The 16,696-nt window shown below is 34.2% G+C and overlaps 2 protein-coding genes and 1 pseudogene across 2 annotated transcripts; 2 read left to right on the top strand and 1 right to left on the bottom strand.

The window, feature by feature from the left end:
- Positions 1-1,312: 1,312 nt before the first annotated feature.
- LOC11426356 (cyanidin 3-O-galactoside 2''-O-xylosyltransferase FGGT1) lies at positions 1,313-2,938 on the top strand. The gene has a single exon (XM_024777531.2). The coding sequence runs from the start codon at positions 1,433-1,435 to the stop codon at positions 2,816-2,818; it is 1,386 nt and encodes a 461-aa protein (XP_024633299.1). The 5' UTR covers positions 1,313-1,432; the 3' UTR covers positions 2,819-2,938.
- A 455-nt stretch (positions 2,939-3,393) lies between these two features.
- On the bottom strand, positions 3,394-5,088 carry LOC11415616 (cyanidin 3-O-galactoside 2''-O-xylosyltransferase FGGT1). The gene has a single exon (XM_003596619.4). It carries the CDS (start codon positions 5,085-5,087, stop codon positions 3,657-3,659), a length of 1,431 nt encoding a protein of 476 aa, XP_003596667.4. The 5' UTR covers position 5,088; the 3' UTR covers positions 3,394-3,656.
- Positions 5,089-14,164: 9,076 nt separating this feature from the next.
- On the top strand, positions 14,165-16,225 carry LOC11412019 (cyanidin 3-O-galactoside 2''-O-xylosyltransferase FGGT1-like; annotated as a pseudogene).
- Positions 16,226-16,696: the final 471 nt, after the last annotated feature.

Genomic DNA, 16,696 nt, shown 5'->3' with positions numbered 1-16,696 from the left:
ATTATACCCCTCTACTTGGAGTTGCGGGGTATTTTTAGATTTTTTTTCAATTTTTTTAAATACCCCTCCATCTTGACTTGCGGGGTATTTTTGGGCTTTTTTATTTTTATTTTTAAATACCCCTATACTTGGAGTAGAGTGGTATAATAAGGACAAATTTTTTTTGAAGGATAGGGATACGTGTATGCATGCATAAATAATAATAATAATAATAATAATAATAATCAATTACAATTATTATAAATGCCCTGCTGTCCCACACCCTCGTCTTCGACGATGTCTTCCGCGAAACCATCGACCATAAAGAAGGATTACCAAAGGAGAATACAAGGTGGACCTGCAAAATAAATGGTGTGACTGTGGACGGTTCAGAGCGTTATACCTACCATGCTCACATGTCATTGCCGCATGTTCTAGCTTTTGTCACAACTACAAGACTTTTGTCGATAACAAATTCACGAATGAGTGTGTATACGCCGTATACAACATCCACTTCGACGTGGTTCACCACCAGTCATATTGGCCTGATTATGAAGGACTGAAGGTGGTTCCCAACAAGTCCATGTGTAGGGCAAAGAAAGGTCGTCCACCAATTACTCGCATTAGGACCGAGATGGACGATGTGGAAACTGAGAGAAGATGCGGCGTTTGTAGGATGCCTAGTCATTCCCGCAAAGATTGCATTAATATTAGACATCAGTAGAAATCTAGTCTTTATTTCAAATTTATTGTATTTCGTAAGTTTTTTATTTTATATATATATATATTATGATTATTATTATAATTACTTTTTTATTAATGCCTAAATTAATATTATTAATATAAGTTGAAATGGTGTGATAAACTGAAAAATGAAATGAAGTATTTATAGTAGATGAAATAATACATGTTTTATAATAATTGTAGATTTTATGGTGTTTTATTTGTTGTATAATTTTAATTAGTTTTTTTAAATTAAATTATTAATATTATTATTTATGCATGCATACACGTATCCCTATCCTTCAAATTTTTTTTTGTCCTTATTATACCACTCTACTCCAAGTAGAGGGATATTTAAAAATTAAAAAAAAAAAGCCCCAAAAATATCCCGCAAGTCAAGATGGAGGGGTATTTAAAAAAATTGAAAAAAAAATCTAAACATACCCCGCAACTCCAAGTAGAGGGGTATAATAAAGACTAAATTTTCGTCACTTTTTAGGATACCCCGCAACTCCAAGTGGAGTGGTACCAGAGACATATGAAAAATTGGGGCATTTTTGTATTTTTTGGCATAAATTAGGGCAGAAAAAAAAAAAATTCTTGAAAGGTTGGTTGATCTACAATAGTATCGTATGTTTTGGTTGGCTCACATTAGCGTACATCCCTATCTTGTTCTTTTCCCTTACTATATTTGTGTCCTTAGTTTGGTCCATTGCATTTAGTAGCAGCCATGGATGCTCTTCCTCCTATGCATATATCAATGTTTCCATGGTTTGCTATGGGACATTTCACCCCATATCTCCACTTCTCAAACAAATTAGCAATAAGAGGTCACAAAATATCGTTCTTCATCCCTAAAAACACACTCAACAAGTTGCAACATCTCAATCTTCATCCAAATCTTATTACATTTTTCCCTATCACAGTTCCTCATGTTAATGGCCTTCCTCATAATGCTGAAACAACTTCAGATGTGCCATTTTCTTTATTCCCTCTTATTGCTACAGCCATGGATCAAACAGATAAACAAATTGAACTTCTTTTGAAGGAGTTAAAGCCACAAATAGTTTTCTTTGATTTTCAATATTGGCTACCTAACTTGACTCAAAAACTTGGTATCAAAAGTCTTCAATACTTGATATGGAGTCCAATATCACCAGCTTACCTTGGAAGTATACCAAGAAAGAGTCAAGGAACATATTTAACCGAAGATGATCTAAAAAAACCACCTACAGGGTTCCCTGATTCATCGATCAAATTTCATTCACATGAACTTCGCTTCCTAGCTTCAACAAGGAAACAAGAATTTGGCAGTGGTGTTTTATTGTATGATCGCGTTGACACCGGTACAAAGTTTTCAGATGCAGTTTCTTTCAAAGGCTGCAGAGAAATTGATGGACTATATGCTGATTATCTTGAAACTGTTTTTGGAAAACCTGTTCTGCTTTCAGGTCCTTTATTACCCGAGGCACCAAAATCTACTTTAGAGGAAAAATGGTTAACATGGCTTGAGGGATTCAAACATGGTTCTGTGGTTTTTTGTGCGTATGGAAGTGAAGGCCCACTACAACATAATCAATTTCAAGAGTTGTTACTTGGTCTTGAATTAACAGGTTTTCCATTTCTTGCAGCACTTAAGCCACCTATTGGATTTGATTCAATTGAAGAAGCTTTACCTGAAGGGTTCAATGAAAGGGTTAATGGAAAAGGGATTGTTTATGGAAATTGGATTCAACAACAGTTGATTCTAGAACACCCTTCTGTAGGATGTTTCATAACACACTGTGGAGCTGCTTCTATTACTGAGGGACTTGTTAACACGTGTCAGTTGGTGCTGTTGCCACGTGCAGGTACTGATCATATCATGAATGCAAGAATGATGAGTAGTAAGTTAAAGGTTGGTGTGGAAGTTGAGAAAGGTGAAGAAGATGGGTTGTTTACAAAAGAAAGTGTGTGCAAAGCTGTGAAGATTGTGATGGATGATGAGAACGAGGTTGGAAAAGCAGTAAGAGCAAATCATGCCAAAATGAGAAACTTTTTATTGAGTAGCAATTTAGAATCTTCATGTGTTGATAGTTTCTGTCAAAAACTTTATGATTTGCTCTATCAATTTTAGTTACAATGATAATTAACCTTTCTAATTCAGTTTGTTTATGAATAAGAATGCTCTATCAATTTCAGTAGAGAGTAATAGAATATTACAATTCATCAACTTATTTATGCCTGTATTTGGACACTCTAAGCAATCTTTGCACAGTCTAATAAAACTGGCAGGTTAGCAATACACTTGATTTTTACATGAATTCAATCAGATTGATCAAAATAGCTTGATTTTGGAGCCTAGGGATTAAATCTCAGTTATACTACTTAGATTGATCTTAAATTTTTATACAAGTTTAGTCTCAACTTATATTAACAGAAGATAAAAGTTAAGGCCATTTCTATATGATTTTAAAAATCAGACCATATAGCCAACTTGTTAAAGCCTTTCAAGTTATGGATTTGCTCCCAGAGGGGTCCAGAATTAGTTTTAGGGATCTATTTAACTTGATATTTTGTAGGCACTTCAAGTCTGATAAGTAACTTTGAAGAGAATCCCTCAGCCCCACTCGCATTCGCAGAGTCTGAGAAGGGGTCCCTGTTTTTTTTATACAAGAGACTGTTTTCAGTCACATGACAACAACTTTACCGTTGCACCAAGGCTCCCCCTTCCATTCATTATACTAGAGACTACACTAAATGTCAAATTAACTGCCAAGAACTACAGCAATTCAAGTAGCACATTAGAAATGAATTTCTTAACCTAATTTATACATACACATTGAAATGATCCCATAGTGGTAGACTACTTACCCTTAATAACATTGAAATTTTTTGATAGGACTCAACATTTTTTTTATTGGAACCATACAACAATATATAACAGTTTGATAGAGTTTCTACTAATTAGAAAATCACCTGACTAATTTTTGAAGCTTCTCACAGAAACCATCAACACAGGATGACTCCAAATCTTGGTTTAACAAAAGGTTCCTGAGTTTATCATGATTATTCCTAACTTCTCTGCCAATCTCATTCTCATCATCCATAACAATTTTCACAGCTTCACAAACACTTTCCTTAGTGAACAATCCATCTTCATCACCCTTGTTCACTTCAACTCCAACCTTCAATTCCCTACCCATAATCTTAGTATTAGTGATATGATCACCATCTAAATGAGGCATCAACACGATCTGACAATTATTTATCAACCCCTCTGTCAACGAACCAGCTCCGCAATGTGTTACGAAACAACCAACCGACGAGTGTTCCAAAATCAATTGTTGCTGTATCCATCCACTATGAACAATCCCTTTTTCCTTAACCCTTTCTTCAAACCCTTCTGGAAAAGCATCTTCGACCGTTTCAAAACCAATAGGAGGTTTAAGAATTGCCAAAAATGGATAACCTGTTAACTCAAGTCCCAACAATAATTCATGAAACTGCTTTTGTGATAATTTAGATTCACTTCCAAGTGCACAATAAACTAATGAACCGTCCTTAAATCCATTAAGCCAAGAACCCCATTTTTCATCTAAAACAGTTTTAGGTGGTTCAGGTAAAACAGGTCCTGAAAGAAGAACAGGTTTACCAAACTCTTGTTCCAAGTAATCAACATAAGGCCCTTCAATTTCTCTAATACCTTTGAACCCAATTGCATCACTTAAGCTTAAACCATAATAGATCCTATCATAGAAAAAAATCCCACTTCCAAATTCCAATTTTCTTTTTAAAGCAAGGTGCTTTGCTTCATGATAATAAAGATTAAAGGATGAAATAGGGTACCCTTTTGGGGGTTTCATAAGATCAAATTCAGTCAAGTTTGTACCTTCACACATCCTTGATGGAGATGCATTATATGAAACTGTTGCTGGACTAACAATCCAGCATTGCAAAGACTTGATTCCTAAATTATGAGCAATTTTTGGTAACCAAAAGGTGAAATCAAAGAAAACAATTTCAGGGTTTAGTTGAGTGAGAAGAAGTTCAACTTGAGGTTGAGTTTGATCCATAGCTGTCATGATGAGTGGACCTAAAGAGAATGAGACATCTGAAGTGGTTTCAGCACCAAATGGAAGACCATGAATATGAGGAACATTGAGAGGGTAAAAAGTGATTAAATTTGGATAAAGGTTGAATTGTTCTAATTTGGTTTGTGTTTTCTTGGGAATGAAGAAAGAGATTTTGTGTCCCCTTTTGGCTAATTTGTTTGAGAGATGAAGATATGGAGTTAAGTGTCCCATTGCAAACCATGGAAACATTGCTATGTGCAAAGAAGATGGTGACTCCATGGCTGAAAGTGTACTATGTTCTATCACTTTCTCAAACGTTTTCCATGTCATAACTTTTATGTACTTTTTTTTTTTTTAAGGAATCTTTTATGTACTTTTGAAATCTTATCTTATCCTTGTCTTGTCTTTTTCTTTTTTTTTTGTTTATTATCATTTTTATTTTTTTTTATAACTTTATCTCCATTTTCACCTAACATTCATAATTCCTTTTTCTTTTCCGCTTGAAAAGTAATAATTCTTTTGTTTTTATGTCTTTTTTATATGTACTAGTGTGTTCCGGCACTTCCGGTAGGTTATTTGTTCTTTTTAATACGTTAATAATACGTATAAATTATAAACATTAATTTTTATAAATATTTGATTTTGATCAAAATTGGTTTGATTTTTTATTAAAATTATAAGTATGGATTGGCCCGAGTCAAATTTTTGCTTTGGATTGGTGAGTCCAATTTCGTCGTACATGAATGAAGGATAATCGATGTGTTTATTGGTTGATTAGTTTTAGCCTTTCTCTAAAGTACTTTTAAATTTTATTAGAATGAATAATTCATCTAGTTATTTATAAGGACTTCTTTTTGATGACATCTTCCATGTCTGGAAATGTCTGTTTAGTTTCTTATTTTTTTGTTCGGCCTTTGGCCATCTTTTGTATCAAAATTAAATATAAGTATGGATATTTTACAATTTTATATTATAACAAATTATGCTTAATTTTCAATAGAGAAATGATATTTGTACAACTTTTGTACAATTTTATTTCTCATACTCACATTATCTTTTTATTCTCTCTCTTCTTTTTTCTCTATCCATTGTGTTTGACCAATGAAAAGAGAGCACAACAAGGTTGTCCCAAAAGTTGTAGTAAAAAAGTTGTTCAAATATCATTACTCTTTTCAATAACACACCAACAATATAACCATTATAATATAAAGGGTTAATAGGATTTTACCCCCTGCAATATAGGTCATTTCTGATTTTTCCTCTTGTAATTTTTTTTTTATTTACCTCTTGTAAAAAAAATTGTTTTGATTTACCCCCTAATAGGCCAAGCAAAAACCAATTTAATTTTTTTCAAGAAATTTTCGTTTTTGTTTGACCTATTAGGGGGTGAATCAAAATATATTTTTTTTTACAGGGGGTAAATAAAATAAAGAAATTTACAGAGGAGAAAATCGAAAATGATCTATATTACAGGGGGTTAAAGACCTATTAATCCTAATATAAATGTTTACATGCAAAATTTAAAGGTATAATTGAAAGTAAAAAAGTCAACTCGAAAACCGGCTTAAGTTGGTGTGGTGGTATTGACTTGAGATCTTATTGGTGCTAATTTAAGTGGATTATTTAGCTTCTTAAAAAAAGTCAACTCAAAACATCATTAATTTTATTTTTTCAAGTTCTTATATATTACTTTAATTATAAAGTAGCTTCAACCTAAAAACAAGTCGAGCCAAACTCGCTTAGTGGCAGAAGGGTAGGTAGAGAGATATAGAAGCTCTCTATTTTTTTTTGAAAAGAAAGTTGTAATTGTTTGAATGCTTCAATGCTTGAATGCCAAAACACTTGCTAGTGAGTCCTATTTCTACCACTCCTTTAAGGTTCTATGTAGAAAGATATAAGCATTTAAATCTACTACTTTATTGCAAGAAATATCTAGAGATACTAGTATCTGGTTGATGTAGCTGGAAAGTTCTAGATATGTTAAGATGATCTTAGTTATTATGACTTTATATGTTAACATTCTTGAAAGTTCTATAATATTCTGTACATCTTGAAAGTTCTATAATATTATATGTCATTCTCCATCATTCTTTTCGGATTGGAAGTTACTCGTCCTCGAGTCAAGATTTTTTTTTTTCATCCTCAATACAACGACTACAACCTTCTAACATAGGATGAAATAACTAAAAAAAAAAACATAGGATGAAATAAGTTATTTTTGAAAATATGTCTTCAACTACTATTTTGGAATCATTTGTTCCAAGGACAATATTTCTACCAAAAATAAAATACATTCGATTGATAGGGACCAAAATTTTATTTAGTCAAAAGTATGCAAACAATGTCTATAATAAATAGCTCAACTGAAAAATATTGATATTGCTAGGTTGGACACCATCCAATGATTTCAAATCTAAAACATCATAATTATGTGCGAGTTTTAGTTCATGATTGATGGTTCGTCTAAAAAAAAAAAACAACAATAAATAATAACAACAATACAATTATGTACAATGATACCCTACAACAATTTTGTAAAACTAAAACTCAGAAATTTAAATAAAAATCTTGAAGAAAACATCGATTGAGCTTGCTTATAGCTTATAGTTTAGATTTTGAGTTTTTCTATTTACACCTCATGTATTTTCGGTTACACCTAAATTTACTTAAAAGTTTACAATAATATCAAAATTGCCCTTTTATAAAAAATGTCAAAACCTTAATTTCATTCATTGTCACTCTAAAATTTCACCATCTTTCATCCACAAACAATCATGGATGTTCAATCAATCTCTATAGAAGATTGAAGAGTGAATCAAAACATCTTTCATCTATATTCGATTGCATATAAGTAAGTGATTTGATGGAAGGTTCATACTTGATATGTTATGCACCGTACGACGACAGTTATTTGATTGTGGCGTGTAATTAACGTTAATTTACATTGTTGAGGTTAACTTAAATTCAGTTTAAGTAGGTTCATGTATTTACATGAACCTACTTAAATTGAGTTTACATGTATATGTTTAAAATAAGATTACGTAGAATTATTAAACAAGGTTGAAAAAGGTTAATGCAAAATTTTACTTTTAGTATGTACACTTAAACTTAGTTTACATGAGCTACTTAAACTAAGTTTACATGACCTACTTAAACTAAGTTTAGATGACCTAATTAAATTGAATTTATGTACGTACACTTAAACTCAATTTACATCATCCACTTAAATTGAATTTTGGAAGAAGAAAAAAGGAAGAGGTGATAGTTTTCTGGGTGAATGGGTGAATTTGAAAATTATATTTTATTTAAAGGTAAATTTGTGATTTTAGGGTGTAATCAGAAATATATGAGTGTAATTAGACAAATTCTTAAGTTTTTTTTACTAAACATCGATTTGTTTGGTTATAAAAAGAACAATAATACCTCTAAAAAAACAATAATAAGAAAAATTCTCATAATATACGTATGCTTTTCATCAATAATTAGATAATGGTTATCCTATGGGCAGAGTACTATAGTACCCCTTCCCAAACAGACGTTTATAAAAAAAATGCTCGTACCCGAACTCTTACCCCCGTGGATAACAACTTTATTGTCTATCCCTGTACCATATTGGCACCTAAGTGCCTATACCCATATCCATTACCCACACTTTAAATATGAAAAGACAATAAACAAACACCACAATTGAAATAAAACTACGATTTTTTTTTTTAATCAACTCATAAAATAGTACGGATCGTAGTATTTAGCAATATAAAAAAACATCCAAAATATCCCTAAAAACTTGTGCATAGGAGGGAGCGGTTACTCTATTAAGCAGTTTTTAGATTTAAGGTTAGACTTAAATAGCTAAATAAATAAAGTCTTTACTTTTTTCTTAGCAATGATTACACCACTTTTCGATGCAAACTTACTTATTTTAGTACTTTAACCAATGCCCCAAGGGTAATGGATAGCATTTCTCATAAACAAATTAATTGTACACCAAAGATAAATAAATTATTTATCATATTATATAAATATGTATATGCGGGTACCGGAGATGGTAGTATAGTATCCATGCCCACGCCGTACCCAATTAAATTTAAGGGTAACTACCCGGACCCAAGCCCGGACCCATCAAAATGGGATTTTACCATATACGTTGATGGTATTTTTTACGGGTATCTGGTCTAGGTCCAATTGCCATCGCTATCAACAAGGTTGGTTGATCTACAATAGCATCACGATTTCTGAACTTTACCCAAAAAATTGCTAATTTCCAAGTGAAATGACCAAAATACTTCTACGCATGTTAACACACGCTGCGTGAGTTAACATGCGCTAGTTTTAATTTCAGCAAGAGTTAACTCACGTTATCATTTGCACTAGTGTGAGTTAACTCACGTTTATAGCAGAAAGCAGAAACTGCATTTAATGTAGTGCAGTACTGAACAAGTTTTTGGAAAGTCATAAATGACCCGTAATCACGCCACATTCATAACTTAACCGAATTACGCCAGTTTAACAACATTATCATATAATACGACATAATCGATCCAAATTACACAAAATTATTGTTTTTCGCACAATCAAATTATTACCAATAAACGATCCAAACGGTTCAAATTACACAAATTCGTCGATAATGACCCGTAATCACTAAAACACACTTAATGACACGTAAACGATCCAAACAATTTGTCCATAAATTTCTAAAATTACATAATATCACATAAACGGTCAAAATTACCCAAATTCGATAATATGGGATTTTCGGATAATACGGACACAAATTCGAATAAATTACGATATTACACGTTAATAAATATTACACTTCAACAGATCGGACATAAAGATGTAGAATGTTATTCTCAACCATCACGCGAAACATGTAATCAACGTCGCTATCATATTTGACAAGTTGTGAAAAATACACGGTCTTCCAAAAGTCTTCTTCCTTATCCTCCCCCAAGTCCACTCCTGGCACTTGTACTACTACATAACATGTTCTATGATTTGAATCAATATGGATAAGAAGTCGTCAAATTTTGACTTCAACTCGTCCAACTTGTCGGTGGTGTTTACAGTGAACCAAGCCTTTTTTTCAAATCTATATAACGAACATGAAGTTTAACTGGATCTTGTGCATCTTCAGACATGTATCACTTCACAAAAATATAATGAAAAATAAATATGAGAGAAATGAGATAAAATAAATAGTTGAATAATTAGAGACAAAGTAATGCGAGCAATAATTGGTGTGACATAACTGGCTACCAAAAAAATATTTCATTTCATATATTTATATAATATTAGTTACATATTGACCACAAATATCCAAATTACATATCCGACCACCAAAAAATACATCGGGGTGTAATACCACCAGAAAATAGGACGAACACCGACGACCTAAAAGTGACATAACCTATCTAACTAGGCTATTGATAGTGCATAATCAACATCATCAACATCTTCATCCATGACTTAGAAATCTTGCTTTGGCTTTTCCGGAGTTGGATTGTCACAAATAATAGGATTGTGCTCATTTGTTGGTTTTTTTGGCGGCTTCGGCTCCTTAGACATGAGCTCATCGAAGGCAGCTTGTCTATCCATAAACTCAAAATGCCATTTCTCTGCCTCACCAATCTTGTTGTTCATCCACTCCTTACAAGGAGGTGGTAACAGACAATCTTCTTTCAAGAAAACATGAAGAAAGTGGTCGGGAGTTAAGCAAAGACACATTATGTTGGAATGTGGCTTAAGTAGTGGAGCACTTCAGATTGGAAAATATTTCTTACATATACCTTTTTCGGGCAAAGTCAATAGAACAATGACTCTATTGTAGCAAGTAGCAATAATGTGACCCATATCTGGAGTGGTCAACGACTTATCTACCGACGCAATGCCACTTTTACTTGTTGGAGGGTGTAAACCATCCAAGATAAGTTTAAAACGCCTCTCGATACCCTATATCGGCAAGTAGTCACTCTTATGATTTTTCAACTCATTAATAAGTGCATGACGAACCAAATCATGACTATCCTCATTCAATACCATGTGCCTAGCTATGACCTGGAAACCACAATTACCACCCCCTCTAACATTCACAATGTCTTCAATGTAAGGTCTAATGAAATTTGGAATTTGTGAAATGTATGGTATTTTCAAATCGTGCTTTGATTTTGAAGTAGGAGTCAGAAGCTTGTGAGCGGGAGCAAGTGCCAAGACGTCCACCTAGAGGGGATTCGACCCGTGGACCTCGTTTTCGGAGTAGAATTCACCCTTTTAGGTGCTCCCTTGGTTACCACTTTTCTCGAAGGTGGCTTCAACATTGTGTCCTCCGAAAATCCTAGTTCACACATCTTTTCTTTGATGTGGAGTTTCATCTTGTAAGGGGCCCTCTTGAGACGTTCTTGAATGGCGATCCATTCCTTCGTAACGAAAAAATGTGCATCAACCTCTTGTCCAATTACACTTAACCTTTGCCAATGAGGGTGTATTTCATCCAAAAGAATAGACAAATTTTTCTTTCTCTTCTCGGCAATAATACAAGCACAAGGCAACCCGAACGTTGTCATTTGCACATAACCACAATCTTCTTTAGCACACCCGAATGTCCTAGAGTGTTGAAATTCTTCATCGATGAAACCCAAAGAGGCCTCAAGGACATACCCCTCCAACTCAGAGAATAATTCGTTTTTTTTTTGTTTGTATTTGTGTACTATGACAGTTATGTTCCTCCCAAAACTCCCTTGTATCTCACCTAATTGGTTTTTCAACATTTTCTATGCCAAATCTCCCACACTACTCCTCGAATATCTTTTCAATTGTGCATGAGCCGGTTCAACAATGTTGGTGGTTCTACACCATAGATGCAAGCATTTATTTGTCCATGCCCTCACAAAATGCTTCTTAAGGGGCAAAACTGTGGTTTCAACATATTTAACAAACTTTGGAAATGGTCTGCATACTTCCTTTTTGAATTTCAACCATTCAATTGCATATGAATCCTCCGTAGGAGAGTGAGCCACATCTCTCCAAGCCCTCATTATTTTCTTAACAAGCTCACAATGCTTGTCATCATCCGCTTCCTTCACATCTTTGTCAACACCTTTTCCACCCGAAGGCTTGGCTTTGAGTCTACAATCCGTGATGCACTTTGATTTCACATTCTTCTCAATATGAAATTAGAAAAGTACATGGTATGCTTTAGGGAGAACTTTGCCAATGACATTCATCAAAGCGGGGTCCCTATCAGTGACAACCACCTTAGGCATGTTGAGTTTTGAGGTCAAAAGACCAACCAACATCTCAAGTGCCCAAGTGAAGTTATTCTCTTGTTCAAAGGAAAGAAAGGCAAACGCAACCAAATACGTCATTTTTGTAGAGGTGACACCAACAATCTCAAATAACGGTATTCGGTAGGTATTGGTTTTGTAAGTGGAGTCCATGACCAAAACGGTTGGAAATGTGTCAAGCATATCAATTGAATTCGGATGAGCAAAAAATAAGTCTTCAAGAGTGGTTTCCTCGCTATTTGCTCTTGTGAAATAGATGTATTGATGCTTCTCCAACTTTGAAATCATGTATTGCATCTCTGTCTTGTCCTCTCTTTACCCCTTGCGCCATCTAGTTCGCGCATTATACACTTGCTTGATGAGTGTCACACTTTCTTTGTTTTTTTTTCATTCAAATCAGTGAGAATATTCCTGGGCGCCGCCAAGCTCTTTGTCATGTCGATAACTCTTTGCTTCTCCTCCACTTTTAGTCGACCCGCAAGAAGGTGGTCGGATAACTTTGGCGCCAAGTCATGGTTGTGAATTCCACAAGCATTGCAATCCACAAATCTTGTTTTTTTTTTCTTTTCAAAGAAGCATTTCAACCTAAACGGAAAATTACATTTCCTTGAGCCCATGCCTTCAAGCTTCGGTTTCTTCCTCGTCTTAGGTGGCTTGTATTCACCACTCCTTTCACATTGCATCGTCATGTATGGCGTTATTGTACTATATTTATCTATAGAAATAGTAAATCCGTCCCTTTCCGCTTGTCGACGAACCCAACCAAGTAATTCTTCTCGATCTCTCCATCTTTCAATTGTTGTAAAAAATGACCCGGTGTTTACTTCAATAACACGAACACCGGTAGGCTTTTCTTCAAAGTTACCGGTAAGTACCGGTTTAGGTTTTCTTGGTTGTGACAAATGTGAGCTTGAAAGGGAATTTTCACTTTAAACTTCACATCTTTGGTTGGATTGACATCGCCAGATGCTACGCCGGAACCTACGCCTACCTCGGAAGCTTCGGCGGAAGCTTTGCTTTTGGTCGGTTTCAGTTCAACGCCATCCTCCGCCACATTTTCAACCATATCACTCAATGTCTATTCAATAAAAAATAACAAAGAAAAAATAAATAAATAACTTGTGTGACAAGCAAAGAAAGGAAAAAAAGTGGCGCAAAAATTCAAAAACTGGGCATCACAGTAGCGTGACTTAAGTCCTTACAACTAGCGTGAGTTAACTCACGCTAAGCCCCATCATCTACTTTAAAAACTGACGAGCCAAGCAATTAAACCAGGAAAATCGGATGAGTTTTGGGGATACATTACCTGTTCTTTGATGCTTGATGAGTGTATAGACTTGCTTCCTGGCGATTTGCAATGATTTGGAACGAAGATTTTGACCCAAAAGTTCGCACTTTTTGGGTTTTTAGAGGTGGAAGGAAAGAAAAAATGGACATGTGTGGTTGTTTGCTGGGTTTTGTTCGAAAATAGTACTCAGCGTGAGTTAAGTCACGTAAGGGCAAAATTGTCCTTTCAGTTGGGAGCGAGCAAATTTCGCTGGGTAAAGAGCAGAATTCTAGCATCAGTATTTCTTGGTGGGCTCACATTAGTGCACATCCCTATTTTGTTCTTTTCACTTACTATTTTGTGTCCTTAGTTTGTTCCATTACATTTAGTACCACAGCCATGGATATGTTTGTTGTTTCAAGACTAAGTTCAAGAATATGTTTGTTGTTTCAAGACTTATAAGTTCAAGAATAAGTTTAAGTTTATGCTTTTGGAAGGTAATGGATTCAATCACGTGTTTTGTTATCAGTTGGGAATGATGCGGGTACAAGGATACGAATAGTTGGTGTTTGCGAAACTTGGAAGTTTAACAACCATTATCTTAACCAAACATGAAGGTCTTGTTTCTTTGGAATTAGCTAGTTATGAGGTGTTTTATGCAACTTGAAATTCCCAAAAGCAACACCATTATAATCTCCTAAACTAAGAGTCTAAGATAACTTGAGTATTTGATTATGCTTCTTTTGAGAATAGTTGGATGGACTGATGTCTTGATGACTAGCTTCCATTAATTGACGATTTTCCACATTTGTGTGACTTGTTGGCTAGGATTATGTGTGTCTTTTTACTAAGATATGTATAGTGAATACTTTGATTGTCCTACTGAGAATATAAATTACTTTTTCCTTGCAGATGGATCTTTCGCCAAACACGGAATATTGCTTCGACGTAAGTATGTCTACACAATGAAATCTAAGATATTAGAAGTGTTAGTATGTTTACTTAAATAATGTTAATGATTTTTCAAATTTTATATGGGAATGAATGTTGTATCATGATTGTTTGTTTCATTTGATTTGATTTTGTATAATGATCAATTTATACACGTCATTGATTTAGATAATTTGATACGAACATTAGACTCTAGTTATAGGGGGACAAGAATATGTTTGTTGTCTTATTCCAATAAACTTTATGCTTAAATTAGATTGAATAATACAACCATTTAAAGTTGCATATTTTTAATATAAATGAAATTAATGTATGAAGGTGATTTCATACTGCAGAAAGCAATGGAAAGTATTTTAGTATTTTTCACAATGGTGGTCTTGTAGGCCGATGTGAAATATGTTAACGAATAAAAAATGGAACCTGAGTTCACATCGGTGGAACATATACCAGATGTGAAATGTATGTATTTGACATCAGTTTCAATGGTTGCACCGAGGTGAAAATATATGCTTTAGTATAAATTATCTCATATCAAATCAGTGATTGGCCGCCGGATGTGGAAAACATCTTGTCACATCTGTTTCCCACCCGATGTGAAATCTTGCTGACATACAACATCATCTTTAATTACATCAGCTGGGACCCGATGTGAAGTGTCATTTCTGAAGTAGTGTCCTTTGCACATAGCAATGTTTCCATGGTTTGCTATGGGACACTCAACTCCATTTATCCGCCTCTCTAACAAATTAGTAATAAGAGGTCACAAAATATCATTCATCATCCCCAAAAACACACTCAACAAGTTACAACATCTCAATCTTCATCCAAATCTTATTACCATTGTCCCTATCACGGTTCCTCATGTTAATTGCCTTCCTCATGATGCTGAAACTACTTCAGATGTACCCTCTTCTTTATTCCCTCTTATTGCTACAGCCATGGACCAAACTGAGAAACAAATTGAATCTCTTCTAAAGGAACTAAAGCCACAAATAGTTTTCTTTGATTTTCAATATTGGCTACCAAACTTGACTCAAAAACTTGGTATCAAAAGTCTTCAATACTTGATATGGAATCCAATATCATCAGCTTACCTTGGAAATATACCAAGACAAAGTCAAGGAAGTTTTTTAACTGAATTTGATCTCATGAAACCACCTTCAGGGTTCCCTGATTCATCCATCAAGTTTTATTCGCATGAACTTCGAGCCCTAGTTTCCCACAGAAACTAGAATTTGGAAGTGGTGTTTTATTACACGATCGCTCTGACAGAGGCACAAAGTTTTCAGATGCAGTTGCTTTCAAAGGTTGCAGAGAAATTGATGGTTTGTATGCTGAATATCTACAAACTGTTTTGGGTAAACCTGTTCTGCTTTCAGGTCCTTTATTACCTGAGGCACCAAAATCTACTTTAGAGGAAAAATGGTTAACGGCTTAAGGGATTCAAACATGGTTTCGTGGTTTATTGTGCATATGGAAGGGCCATGTTTCAAGAGTTGAGTCTATTGAAGAAGCTTTACTAGAAGGGTTCAATGAAAGGATTAAAGGAAAAGGGATTGTATATGGAAGTTGGATTGAACAGCAGTTGATTTTAGAACATCCTTCTGTTGGATGTTTCATAACACACTGTGGAGCTGCTTCTAGAAGGACTTGTTAACATGTGTCAGTTGGTGTTCTTGCCACGTGTGGATCCTGATCATATCATGAATGCAAGAATGATGAGTAATAAGTTGAAGGTTGGTATAAAAGTTGAGAAAGGTGATGAAGATGGGTTGTTTACGAAAGAAAGTGTGTGCAAAGCTGTGAAGATTGTGATGGATGATGAGAATGAGGTTGGAAGGGAAGTGAGAGCTAATCATGCTAAACTGAGAAACTTTTTATTGAGCAGCAATTTAGAATCTTCATGTGTTGATAATTTCTGTCAAAAACTCTATGATTTGCTCTAGCAATTTTAGTTTCATGTGTTTTCATCAATTATGCGTGTTAGATTACATCATTCATTAGATGGGATCATACCATTTTTCACAGCTTCACAAGCACTTTTTTTTGTGAACAACCCAACTTCTTCTATTCTTCAACCTTCTTCATTTAACTTCAACCTTCAAATTGGAATATTTTTTTGTTGATAATGTTTTTTGTCAATTGTTAAAAACTTTTATCACCTGACCGAACATGTTTTTTTTTTTTTTTGGCAAATGACACAACATGTTTTTGTCAGTTAAAATTTAAAACAATTAAAAATCCATTTTGGCTGCTTAAAAAAAAAAAAAAACCATTTTGATAATTAGACACCCAATAGCAATTTTAATCCAATTTATCCATACAACATAAACTTATAAAAATCAATTGAATATATTCAAACATAAATCAATTCACATCCAATTCATTTTTAACAAAAATCAATTTTGTCAAACTAAATTTTATCAAAATCAATT

The sequence above is a fragment of the Medicago truncatula genome, chromosome 2, assembly GCF_003473485.1.
Source record: "Medicago truncatula cultivar Jemalong A17 chromosome 2, MtrunA17r5.0-ANR, whole genome shotgun sequence".
Classification (NCBI taxonomy): Eukaryota; Viridiplantae; Streptophyta; class Magnoliopsida; order Fabales; family Fabaceae; genus Medicago; species Medicago truncatula.
Note: the sequence above shows the minus strand (reverse complement) of the source record. Positions and strands in the feature narration are given on the sequence as shown.